Source organism: Marmota flaviventris, chromosome 4 (genome assembly GCF_047511675.1).
Source record: "Marmota flaviventris isolate mMarFla1 chromosome 4, mMarFla1.hap1, whole genome shotgun sequence".
In the NCBI taxonomy this organism is placed as follows: domain Eukaryota; kingdom Metazoa; phylum Chordata; class Mammalia; order Rodentia; family Sciuridae; genus Marmota; species Marmota flaviventris.
Genome location: NC_092501.1, coordinates 75,097,016 through 75,110,244, shown reverse-complemented (window position 1 = coordinate 75,110,244; position 13,229 = coordinate 75,097,016). Strand labels below are relative to the sequence as shown.

Genomic DNA, 13,229 nt, shown 5'->3' with positions numbered 1-13,229 from the left:
GCAGCGGCAAGAGAATAAGCTCCTGATCAGAAGGAGCAGGCTTTGAAACCAGTCTTTGTCAACCAGAGACTAAGGGTGACTTAGTGTCTCTGTACCTCATTTTCCTCTATAAATGAAGATGCAGGGGTTCCTCTTTATCTGCAGTTTTGCTTTAGATAGTTTCAATTACCCATGGTAAACCCAGGCCCAAAAATATTAAATGGAAAATTCCATAAATAAAGAATTCATAAGTTTTAAATAATTTTATTAATAGCATATTAGGATAATTATCTCATTTTACTATTAGTTATTATTGTTAATCTATTATGCCTGATTTATAAATTAAACATTATATATATTCTCAGCAATTTCAGGCATCCATGGAATGTCTTGGAATGTATCTCCTTGTGGGTAAAAGGCAACTGCTATAATGGTGTTTTAGGACTTTTATGGCATCTCTTGCCTTGAGCTAATGGTATCATTTGTAAGTGTGAGCTTTTTATAATGCTCTTGGATGTATTCTTAGAGCTCCATGTATGAACCTTCTATATGCTGGGCCTAATACTGGAATTGTCAGCATTTAAAGATGAAAAATAGTGAAGCTCTCTAAAAGGACGTCAAAATGAAATATAAAGGCACACTATCAATTCTTCCAAAGAGGGAGAGTAATCAGCTCCATTTTTTTTTCTATGATTGAAGACAATCTGAATGATAAACCTCATCCTCAGAATCTCTGTGCATTTGACATATGTGTCACTCATAATTCTCTTGTGCTGTCTCTGGTTTGGACTTCAGATTTTATTGATGAGGGTGCTGAAGATAGTGTTGCATACCCAAGTTCAGTGTGGCTTATTTCATATAATGTAAAACCTTAAAGGCAAAATCTGGCTTCTAATTCCACTCCTACCACTTGCTGGTGGTGAGTGGAACCTGTCACTCAGCTGGCCTGTCTTAATCTATTTTCTCATCTGTAAAGTGGGAACTCCATAATTTGCCTTGCAAAATTTAGTGTAGTCAAGATGCATCTAGTATGTGGTCTCATTGGTTGTGGCCCATGACTGGGCAGACATAGGAGATAGGTGTCCTTGGTTGCAATCTAAACTCACATGAAGCACCAGGCAGCATTAGAGAAGGGGAGGAGATGAATGTATTTTTAAGCTTTCCTCCAGTGGTAGGGAGGCATTTCCTACCTTCTAGGTACCAGGAGACCTGTCTGATCATACAGCTAGTAAATCCCATTGGTGATTCCAAGTGAAGAGATAACAAGCCCAGCACCTGTCTGCAAACCCTCTATCACATGCTCTTTGGTTGTAGCATGCATTTGTTTTGCCTTACAGCTCTGGATGAATACTGCAGACAACTTGGAACTTGCCCTCTTTTCTCATCTTGTGGAAATTCTTCAATCACCAAGGTATGCTGGTTTCTGGCAGTTTCAGAGTTAAAACTAACATCTTAATGTCAGGGCAGGATGACTAGTGGGAGTACTAGAAGGCAGGATGATTAGATTCCTTCCCAGCAGATCATGTATGTAGAACAGATCTTTCTCCTCTGACAGGTCTCAGGAGAGGAAATTCTGGGGCCTCAGAAGTTTCTGTAGCCTCAGGGGCTAGCACCTAACTAGGGTTTAACAAGTGTGGCCAGCAAAGGAAAACACTTTCATTCCTCATTTTGCATCAGCCCATTCTCCCTCTGACATCTTCAAGTCAATTTTTGAATTAGGATTTTTTTTTTTTGGTTGCAAGTGGCAGAAATACAACCCAAACCAAAGGAGGAAGGAAGGGGGAAAAGAGCAAGGAGAGAAGGAAGGGGGAAATAAAAGCAGTTGAAGAAGGAATTCATTGGCTTATATAATAAAAAGGGTAGTTGGAACCTAGGCTGGGTGGAACCCCCATGATTTCATCTGAGCTCTGTCTCCCACTCTGCCTATGCTTCCCTCTGAGCTGGCTTATTTCTGCAGGCCTTCTCTTTGGCAACCAGGTGGCTGCTAGGCAGCTTCATAGAGCATATCTGGTCTCATTGGACCAACTTGGGTCCCATGGCTTGGCTCAGAGCACAGATGGGAAGGAGTTAGAGAAAAGGGGTTAGAAAGAAGTAGTTCCAAAGTTAGAGTTAAAACTAGCATCTATCTGTCTACTGCTCACCAGGGCTTTGACCAGAATAAGGGAGAAGGGAGACACCAAAGCCAGCCTATCAACCCCTCTAATTCCTCATGGCCAGACCACCTTAGTGACCATCAGCACCTTTAGTGTTTTTAATGCATTTTAAAACATATTTTCTCTTGGACTCATTATTATTGAATAACTATTATAAACCCACTACATTTCATACCCCATTCTTACTGCTGGAAGTTTAGAAAAGAATAAGACACAATTCTGTGGAGAAGGAATATGGAAAGGCAGGCTGCTCCGGCAGTGACAGGAAAAGAAGAGAAAGTAGCTAGAGCTCACAGGTGGAGGGATGCACATTATTCCTGTCCAGCCCGTACGTGTCAATCACACAGAAATGATTCCCCCTGTGTCTTAGGAATGTGGAGCTTGGCAGAATTTAGCATGTTAATATCAAAAAGAAAGTTTAAGAGGAGAAATCCACCAGAATTCACACCCCCGCCCCCCATTTCTCATTTTCTGTACCTACACCTGTTGTTTTCTTAGAATCAAACATTTACCCTGAAAGCTATTTCTTTGGGGGAGTAGAATTTACTGGAAATTGGCTCTGTGATTATCCTAAGGAGGGGGATATGGATACTTGAATTCTGTCTTTCTTGCCTTTGACTCTCTGTGGCATGTTTATCTACTTTGTGGTTTGGGGTGGGCAGGAAGATCACACACCCAGACAGGCTGCGAAGGGCCCTGTGCTCCTGGTTGTTGGGAAGTGCTCCTCAGTCACATTTATGTCTGCTGTCTTTGTTCTGAGTTTTCTGAGGGTAGCATTAGTTTTCCCTGAGGCTTGGAATTTAAAAGTCAATAATTGGGGTTTGTCTTTGAAGGCGGTTTCCAGGGGTGGGAGTGTGCGGTAGGAGGATGGGAGGCACATGCCCCAGCAACTCTGGCACTTGGCAGACACATATTGGATGGGTGTCTGATGGCATTTTGACAAGTTGCCAAGAGAGCATGGGAGTCAGAGGGCCATGGAACAAGCCTAGTTTGGAAAATCTTTTTAGCAGAAACACAGCAAATTTGGTTCATTACAGTAAAAGCTTTTATTGCCTCTCTCCTGGGCTCACCAGGGAAGGACCCAGGAATGCTGAAGTTGCTCACCAGGCACAGCTTATACCTCAGCTTGTCTTTCTTTTCAATGAGCCTCGCCTTGCCCCTTCCAAGATCCCCACCATCATTGCCATTCTGGACTGTCAGCTGAAGAGCCACTTCAGCATCTGTGATGTGCTCAGGTACCTGGCCAAGCTTCCCCGAGGTGAAGGGCAGGGCCCCGTACTATTTTACAAGGGAATATAGACCCCTCTGTCTCATCATACTCAACTCAATCTCACTTGGAACCTTCTAGAGGTTTCTGTTTGAGGCTGAGAGTTAGGAGAAGAGGAGGGCTTTCTTGATTTAGGGTGAGAGGCAGGTGTCCTCAGCAGGGCTATCTGTCTTCTGCCCCCTGGTGTTCAAATGCCCCTGCTCTGCTCAAGAATTTCCATAAGCACAGCCATCCTTAGCAGCTGATGGCCAATGTCTGCCTCCTGCAGAATTCCCAGAGGATGGTCCCCGCTGGTACCACACTCAGCCTTCTCTTTCCTGCTGCCTATCTGATATATTGATCTAGAGGAATCAGGGTTAACATCTCCGAAGAATCCCGACAAATTCTAGAAGTCTTTGGAAATATTGTATTGATCATAGAATATCACAATTCCCCTCAAACCCTCCCTCGGTCCTTGGGTGGATCACTTAGGAAACACTAATGTGAGATTAGGATACATGCACTGAGCCCCTGTTGAGCTTGTCCTTTTTCACTGTTGCATAAAGGATTGGGCTGTTTATCGTGTACACCCTCAAGCCTTCATCAGTGAATGAGAGGCAGATCTGCGTGGATGGAGCCCAGGAACTTTCCATGCCTGGTGAGAGGACCTTTTCCAGATGTCTTTGTCTGAAGGCAGCAGGATAACCTTCACAACGCCTCCAGAGGCACACATTGTGAGGTCATTTTTCAGAGGGAGGGGCTGAGGGAAAGGAAGGGGAAAGTATCTGCAGCTGGGCAGTGATTACAAAGCAGTGGCTCGGGAGGCCAGAGTTTAATGATTAGGACCACCGAATCAATTCCTATCTTCCTGCTTCAAACCCTGGAGTGGCATCTGAGGGCTTCAGGATAGTTAGGTTCCTATAGACCAAAACATGGGATCCTTGGTGCTCTGGCCTCCCTTCCTGGTTGAATCACCTCCAACCCCAGTGCCCTGATAAATCTCAACTTCAGTGCTTGCAGATCCCAGCATGTGTGGGTGTGGCCTCTGTCCTTGCTTTGGATATGCTTTTTTCCTCCAGAAATGCCACGTCCTGCCCACTCCTCCCTGCAACCTCCCCCACTGGGTGAGCTGTCCCCCAGTCCCAGCAGGCCAGATTAAGCCACCCACCCTGTGCTTCAGAAACCCTTTGGGGTTCTTGAAATGCACAAATTTGTTATTTCTTTCTTTGAGTCCCTCTCTCTCCCTAGATACAGAACAGCAGCCCTGTCTTGTTCCCTTTGCCAGGGTGATGTGACAACTGCTTTGTCCCAGGCCCTCGAGATCTGGGCTATCCCAGATTGGAGCCTCTAACCATATTTATCCATTAAAAAAATTCTGGGAGAGGGTATTGGGAATTGAACTCAGGGGCACTGGACCACTAAGCCACATCCCCAGCCCTGTTTTGTATTTTATTTAGAGACAGGATCTCACGGAGTTGCTTATCGCTTCACTTTTGCTGAGTCTGGCTTTAAACTCATGATTCTCCTGCCTCAGCCTCCTAAAATGCTGGGATTATAGGCATGTGCCACTGCATCTGGCCCATTTAAATTTAATTTTAAATCAATTAGATTAAATGCAATTAAAAACTCAGTTCCGGGGCTGGAGATGGGGCTCAAGCGGTAGCGCGCTTGCCTGGCATGCGTGCGGCCCGGGTTCGATCCTCAGCACCACATACAAACAAAGATGTTGTGTCCGCCGAGAACTAAAAAATAAATATTAAAAAAAAAAAATTATATAAAAAAAAAAAAACTCAGTTCCTCACTCTAGCCACATTTCAAGTATTCAGTCATCACACAAGGTCAGTGGTCACTCTATTGGCCAGGGCAAATTTCAGACAGTTTAATCATTGTAAAAGATTCTCTGGGACATCTTTACTCAATTTATATAAATTATATTACCTTTTATCCTTAAAATAAGCCTCAAAAATGGGAACTATATTCCCATTTTGCAGAGGAAGAAGCTGAGGCCTAATGAAATTAGGAACTTAATCAGAGATGGGGCCAGCATCCAAATAGAGAGACATCTGATTCTGCTCCTCCAAGCTGTTTCATCAGTCCTATCTCTGTGCATGGTTGTAGTATAATAAGTTATTGGCAGGTAGGGAATGAAGGAATAGATAATGGGCCAAGAGTGGGCTTACTTGTTTCAATTCCCTTTTTCTATGAACTTCATTCTGAAACTTGAATCAATCACATTAAATATTGTTTACCTGTTCTTTGGATTAACAATAGTGACACTTGAGAAATCAAGTTACTTCTTTCACTGAATCTATGTACCTCTGCTATGGTTCATTTTCTAGTTTTAGTATAACATAGAAGTGCAAAGAAATAGCCTGGAAGTGAATCGAAAGCAGAAATCAAGGGAACAAAGATCATAGTCTTGACCACTTCATTCCCAGTGACTCCCACAATACCAGCACATAGTAGGAGCTCAAGAAATGTTGTAGCTTATGATACACCAAAAAACAGTTCTACTGAAAGATAAATATTATCTTATCATTTTTAGGATTTTTTTTTTCTTTTGAGAATAGGCAGCATTAAAGATATCTCTAGTTAAAGGGAACTCTAGGAACATTTCCTGAAATTCTTTATAAGCATTACATTTAAGTTTAGATTTGAATGCCAAAATTTTGAGTCCCATCCGTGCACCAATTCCTGGGTAAACTAAGCATTTGATGAATATGATTGCTTGCTGCAGCAAATATTATGTCTCTTTACATCCGTTTTCTCTCAAATCTGAATTCTCTCTTTTTTTTTTCTTTTTTTTTTTTTTTTGTAGCTGGAAGCCAAACATCTGGAAAGACAATCTGGCTCCGAAACCAGTTGCTGGAGATGCTGCTCAGTGTAATATCTTCCCCCCAACTTCATCTGTCCTCTGAGTAAGTAGCTCCAGGAAGAGCAATTTGGCAGAAGGTTGCCTCATACAGGGTGCAGTATTAAAACCTTTTCTTAATGAAAAGTTTAGCATCTCTGAGTCTGTTTTCTGCTATGTGTTTTCTGCACTAGTCAGAAAGAAAATTATATTCTCTCCACCCAATAAACCAGACCTTGCCCTGAGATATTCTGATGCAAATGTTCAATGGGCATGAGTAACTAGAAACAGATTTGGTATAATTTCAATAAACTCCTTTTGTCACCATTGCTATCATGTAATTGTTATTGTTTTGGCAGTTGTGACAATTGCCGACTTTGATGTCCTGTACTTGGCAGACAACAGAATGGAGAAATGGTTAGCCTAAATAACATCTATCAAGGAGAAAGCTTGCCAGATTCTTCTGCTATTTACTGTTAGTTGCTTTAGTTTTTTTTTTTTCCAACTTGGAAAAAAGAAGTATCTGCCTTCAATTAACTTTCAAAATAATGTGTAATGATAAAGCTGATTCTATTAACTCTCCCCACTGCTGGCCTGCAATCCTGGAGTCGTTCATGCAACACCTATTTGTTAAGTTCCTGCTGTATGCATGACACTCTTCTTGGCTCCCAGGATGCAACATTGAGCAAGTGTGCCCAGTTCCTTGCTCTTCCTCTTTAGTGAGTATGTGTATTTGGGATTGGAGGTGGAGACGTACCCATCTGTAAAACAACCTTGCAAATAGTGGTTAAAAATTTACCAGCCTTTACATTTCTAAAATCAAAACATGATAAAATTGGAAGATGCCTTGGAGAGGAGCTAGTTGGCTCTTTCCTTTTCCATCTTTTTGAAAGGGGATATTGTATAGTTGAGCACCTGGACTTTGGCATTTGGACCTTCTGAGTTGGAATCACAGGGAGATTTTCATAAGGCCTGTGTGCCTTTCTCTGCTCATCTGTATGAGAATAAAAATAGATGGGTATCCCTGAGAACGATACATGAGATACTGTAAATACTGTACAAGCTAACTGTTACCATCACCACCACCATCATCAATACCATCATCCCACCATCACCATCATGATCTTCATCTCTATTGCCTTCATTACCACCACTACCATCATCGTCATCACTGATTAAAATGACCAGAGCACACATCAAGTGCTCTGCCAAAGTCATCCAGTTAGTAAACAACAGGGGCAAACACTTTCTTCACTCCTAGTCCAGTGCTCACTCCAGTGCATACCAGCCACACCCTCACAAGGCCTCATCTAGCAACTCCTGGTGAGAGCACAACCCAGCTTCTGGTTCCCAGAAGGCCAGTTCTTTGCTGAGTCAATCATCCTTGCTGGAATGACCACTCACTCCTGCAATTTCGTTCCTTCTTGATACCCTCTGCAAGTCAACATTCTCCAGACTCATCATTTCAAAATTAATTTTTTTAAAATGATGGGTCATCATGCCTTTTTTGGCCTAAAATGGTAAAGATGTATAAATAATTGGACTTTTCCATTTAGATGAGTTTTGACAGGTGTCTTTTAAAAAGAAGGTAAATAAACATTATGTTTTTTACATGACTATATTGATGGTAATTAAATGATGTGGATGGCTATTTCTACACTGTGTAAATAGTGAAGTAAGAATATTAAGGGGGCATGTATCTATTGATACGTAGTTACCAATTGCTTTAAACAGAGTTGAATGAATTAGGTCACAGCCATTAGTAGACAAATTCATCAACAGTGCAATAATCTTGCCAACACTTTATTTTACATTCTTTTAAAATGTAATATGCACTTCATCAAGTGATAGTCAAACACTAACCTTTAACTTACCTTTCCTCAAGGACTCATGAGGCTGGACTTTATTTCTCTTTTATAATCATGTCATTTGCTTGTGAACAGAAAGGTTGTATTTACTGACCTCCATGCCCCACCCCCAGGTCAAAGGAAGAGATGTTTCTGAACCTGGGACCCGACTGGTTCCTGCTGCTCCTGCAGGGCCACCTGCATGCCAGTACTACTGTGCTGGCATTGAAGCTGCTGCTGCACTTTTTGTCAAACCCCTCCCTCCGTGGGCGATTCAAAGATGGGCTTCCTGTAGGATCCTGGGTGGAACGAAGCACCGAGGGCATGAACATTGTGATGGGTGAGCATATGGCTGTCTCTAGCAAGAGGGTCATCTCATCCTAGGGTGTGAGTGAGGACCATGCCGACCCTTCTCCAGTTGGGATCTTTGCAGCTCCATGTACTTGATCAGCCCCAGCCTCTTGCTCTTTCTTGCAGGATCTCTCCACAGCCTCATTGCTCTTCAGTCTCTGGTGGCTGTTTTCCTTTTCTTAAAGGCTCCTACTCTGTTTACTCACTGGGAACTTCACACACTGCTTCCTGGCCTCTTCTAGCAGATGTGGATTTAAATGCCACTTCCTCCAGGAGAAGAAGGGTCCCACCTGAATTGGCACCTCTGTTAATTCTCTCTGCTCCTATTATTTTCCTCTATAGTGCTATTTCTATTCTGAAGCGTATATTTATTTAGGTATTCAATTGCTTAATGTCTGCAGGGCCCGCTACACTGTAAGCTTCATGAATGTCTGTAATCCTTTGTACTTTTCAGTAATATATCCTTGTTGCTTTATATGAAGTTCCTTGTTTCTTCCTACACAATGAGTGAATGAATGAATGAATGAGCATGTCAACAACAGGAAAAGGAATTATCATTGAGCACTTTCTTGTGCTCATCTATGCTAACATATATTTTAGCAAGTGTTTCTATGGTATGGTGGGCTGCCGGGGCTCCCTTATATGTCTACTCCCACCATGACCAGAGCAGTTGTTCTCAACCTGGATTTTGTGTTTTTTCCACTGGATCAATAGACAACCTGAAGAGCCATCCTTCTGTACCTGACCAGAGCCCCCGCCTGCTTCCTGGGTTCCGTGTCTTGACTGCCTTTCTGGCCCTGCATGTTCATATTCCTGAAGTCTACCTCATTGTGTCCACCTTCTTCCTACAGACGTCACTTACAGAGCTGATGGACTGTCCGAAAGTAGGTTCTTCGATTACCGCTGGGAAGAGGGACACACTTTGTTTTCTGATCCCAAGTGGTTAAGGCAATTCCCTAAGACTCTCTATGCTTACCTCCCTCCACTTCTACTAACTAGAGCTGTGTTTGATCTCTTTCCTTCTATAGCGATCCCATACCCCTGGACAGCTTTCAAATACCTGACCATCAGCCCTGTGACTTCCTCAGCCTCTGCCTTCCATCACCTCCACCCCCTCAGCAAATATGAATGACATCAGGCTCTTTTTAAAAAATTTTCTCTTTACAGACACAGGGAAGTTACTTGATGATAGAGCGTCCATGCCTCAGCAACCCATCTCCACCACCTACTTAGTTATGACCTCTTCATCAATTCACCAACTTTTCTCCATGGTTACTGGGAGAGGTTTCCCAAGGCTGCTTTTGGCTTCCTTTAACTTCCCTGGTCTACTCATTCCATACTTTACCTTTCTTATCCATCCTTTCAGTTTCTTCTTTTCTAATGATTCTCTCCTCACAGACTATAGGTATGTTAAATTATCAACCTTTAGCAACCGTTACCCTATTTAACACTTTCCTGTTTCTCCTTGGCCAAGTTTTTCCAAAGAGGAGTTCACACCCACTGTGCACACCATCTCACCATTAATACTCTCACTTGTTCACACCAAGTCCAGGTATTACTTGGATTCCATTCCTACAAGACCAAGTTTGAGCTCTAGAGCTAGCATCTTGGATACCTAGCTTGTCTCTCCAACCTAACTCCAACTTACCCTTCTTCATGATGTGACTGTATTGGATCATCACCCCATTAAGACCAGCCGCTTTGTGCTCACCTGACCTGTGTGACCTTACTGATTCTTTTCTCCCTCATCACTTGCCTGGTGGGAGTGTCCTCCCCTAGAACTCAGCTCCGGTGTTACCTTCTACATAGAACCCCAGGTATTTCCTCAGATGGCACCAAATACATGTACCTCTTAGACACAGCTCCAGAAGGATAGATCCCACCATTTTTTTTTTACACTCAGCTTTCTAGGCACCTGACAAATATCAGATTTGTAAATTGTTTCTTGATCTTAAGTAGAATCAACTGAGCTGAATTGAAATAGGGAAAGGACATGGCTTGGCAGAGAAAGTTAAAAATTCACTTCTCTTGCATATCCTTATATTTGACAAGATTTAAATCTTTGATATACACTAATAGGGTAGCTCACACTTCAAGATAAAGTTCTGAATATAACTATGCTAAGTTTAGAAAGACCTGAATTTTTATTTCTCTAACAATGTATTATAGGAAACAAACATCTACTAAGTGTCAGGAAATATGATAGATACTTTACATATTTTATTTTGCTTGATATTTAAACAATCCCATGGGGTAGATAATGTGATTTTCCATTTCATAGAGAAGAAAACTTAACTGCCAAGAGGCCAAATAGATTTCCTGAGCTATTAAAAAGGAAAAGGCAGGGCCTCTTGATTCTAAACTCTAAAGTGTTTCCTCTATACTGTACTTTCCCCTGAATCTTTGAATTCCTCCTATGCTTATATAATTTAATTTACTAAAAGGTATTAAAATTAATTAAGACATTGAGCACTTATGAAGTCAAACCAAAAGAACTAAGCTTTTGAAGAAATTTTATTTACTTATTTATTATTTATTTATTGGTGCTGGGGATGGAACCCAGCACTTCACGTGTACTAGACAAGTGTTTTACCATCGAGCTACACCCCAGCCCCAAAGAACTAAATTGCCACAAGTTGCTAGTGGGTCTTCAGTACCTTCTTGGGGGTGTGTTTCTCTTATTGACCATCAACCGAGCTGGAATTTTCCATATGGGCTAACCACTAAGGCTGCTACTATGCTGTTTTGCTTTTTCCCTTAGGACTTCCTGGGAAATGATAGCACTGGCTACAAAGCTGGTCCTGTTGGTTTCCACAAGTCTCCTTATGGCCTTTGCTTTCTTCTTAAGGACAGCCTAGATGCCATGCTTCATTGGCTCCTGCAGAATCACCACCAGCAAGAAGTCCTCCGGGATGGACTGTGCACAGAAGGGGCCCTGCTGCTCCTAGAAATGCTGAAAGCCACCATGAGTCAGGTGAGATTCATTATCTACTCCAGAGGTTCTATTGGGAAGGCAAGTTTGGAAAGGTCATCTTGACTCTTCTCAGCAGCTTCCCAGAAATGCTGATGTCTTAGTCCATTCTTTGTTGCTATAATAAAATGCCAGATACCAGATAATTTATAATAAACAGAGATATTTAGCTCGCAGTTTTGGAGGCTGTGAAGTCCAAGAGCATAGCATTGGTATCTTCTTGGCATCTGGTGAGGGCTTTCTTGCTGTATCATAACATGGTGGAGGGCATCATATGGTAAGACAGAGAAAGTGTGTTAGCTCTGGGCTCTCTTCCTCTTTTTATAAAGTCACTAATGCCATAATGTAGGTCCTACCCTTATGACCTCATTTAATTCTAATGACTTCCCAAAGGCCTCACTTCCAAATACCATTAGCATAGGAATTTAAGGACTAAGTTTCCAACACAAACTTTCAGAGGTCATATTAAAACCATAGCATCTGGTAATAAGCAAGATAAAATAGAAGAGGTAAGTTAGATTGCCAAGAGACACTTATTTCTCATTTATTTAAACATTTGGTTTTCTTCCCTGGGAGATTTACTGCCTTTAGTCAAAGGAAAGATTTCTGAAGTGGAAGAGGGGCCTCTCCTTCCAAGTAACTCACCCCTACCAGGACAGTTGGAGTGACCAAGAATGACCTGTGAGGTAAAGACCTGTCTTAGAAAAGGCAGGTGGCTACCAGCTATAGACATGGCAGAGGCTTCTGGAGTAGGTAGCCTTTGATTTGGAGATACACTAGACATGGGTTTTTGGTGTTAATTTAGACCTGGAAGCAAGTGTGAGGAGAGAAGAACATGTGGCCGGTGAACAGGAGGAATTAGTAGTCACATCAGTGAGATCTTGCATGAAAGGTTCAACTTTGTTCTGCAGACATCAAGGGCACAATTGGGTGCTTGATTTTGTGAAGAAACTTCATCGCTTTTTGTAAAATGATACACAATTATCTTCTTTAACATTTAAACAAAATAGAAAAGCAGAAAATAAAAATCACCTGACATATACCAGATATGACCTCTATGAACTTCAGTGGATCATCCCTCTGGACATTTCTTGAAGGTCACATCCTATCCTTATAGAGGATGAGATCGCAAAAATTCTTTTTGCCTTTCTTCCACCCACATTTTTGTGAACATATTTCCATCTCAATAAAGTGGGAAAACATAGGAATCACCTCTATTTATAATAAAAATTTATGTTAATTTTCAAAGTGCTTATTATAAAAAAAAACCTATAATGGACTTTTTTGAAAAATCATCTTTTCTTTCTTGTTTGATGGCCTCCTGAAGTGCAGGATAGTGGGTCAAAGAGCACTTCATGCATTTTCTATTGGATGCACTTCTCAGAAAGATTGCACATATATATGTATTCCACCATTTAATATACATCTCAATATCTTGTATGGAAGTACTTGGGCCCAGCCTCATAGTCTCAACAATATGGGCAAATGGATGATAGTTTCATAGTTAGGTTCTTTTTGCATTTATTTTTAATAAATTTAAAACCATTTTATACATTTATTAACATTATGTATTTCCATGTAAATTGCTGGTTTATTCTTTCATTTTTTGCCAACTTCTCTTTCTTTTTCCTTCTCTCTTGCCCTGTCTGTGGTTATGCTAAGACAGTCTAGATCACATTTTGTACTTTTTGTAAATAGGAATTTTTTAAAAAGGTCTTTTAGCATGTTATTAGATGATTTATGCTTTTTTCTTTTAACCAGTTACCTATGATGAATTACATCAATAGAATTCTTTGAATTCTCATTCAATTACTCTGTTTTTTTTAAATTG

The 13,229-nt window shown here is 41.4% G+C and overlaps 1 protein-coding gene across 2 annotated transcripts in view; it reads left to right on the top strand.

Moving 5' to 3' along the window:
• The window catches only part of Wdfy4 (WDFY family member 4), a 277,867-nt gene that overhangs the window by 104,462 nt on the left and 160,176 nt on the right, over positions 1-13,229 (top strand). Inside the window, exons 25-31 of one of the 2 annotated variants that reach the window (XM_027947941.3) lie at positions 1,317-1,390; positions 3,206-3,367; positions 3,945-4,036; positions 6,197-6,296; positions 8,211-8,416; positions 9,142-9,311; positions 11,276-11,401. In XM_027947941.3, coding sequence (XP_027803742.3) covers positions 1,317-1,390; positions 3,206-3,367; positions 3,945-4,036; positions 6,197-6,296; positions 8,211-8,416; positions 9,142-9,311; positions 11,276-11,401 — 930 coding nt within the window. Of the gene's footprint in view, positions 1-1,316; positions 1,391-3,205; positions 3,368-3,944; positions 4,113-6,196; positions 6,297-8,210; positions 8,417-9,141; positions 9,312-11,275; positions 11,402-13,229 lie in introns of those variants that run through there. The other variant, XM_034636982.2, reaches the window with a different exon arrangement.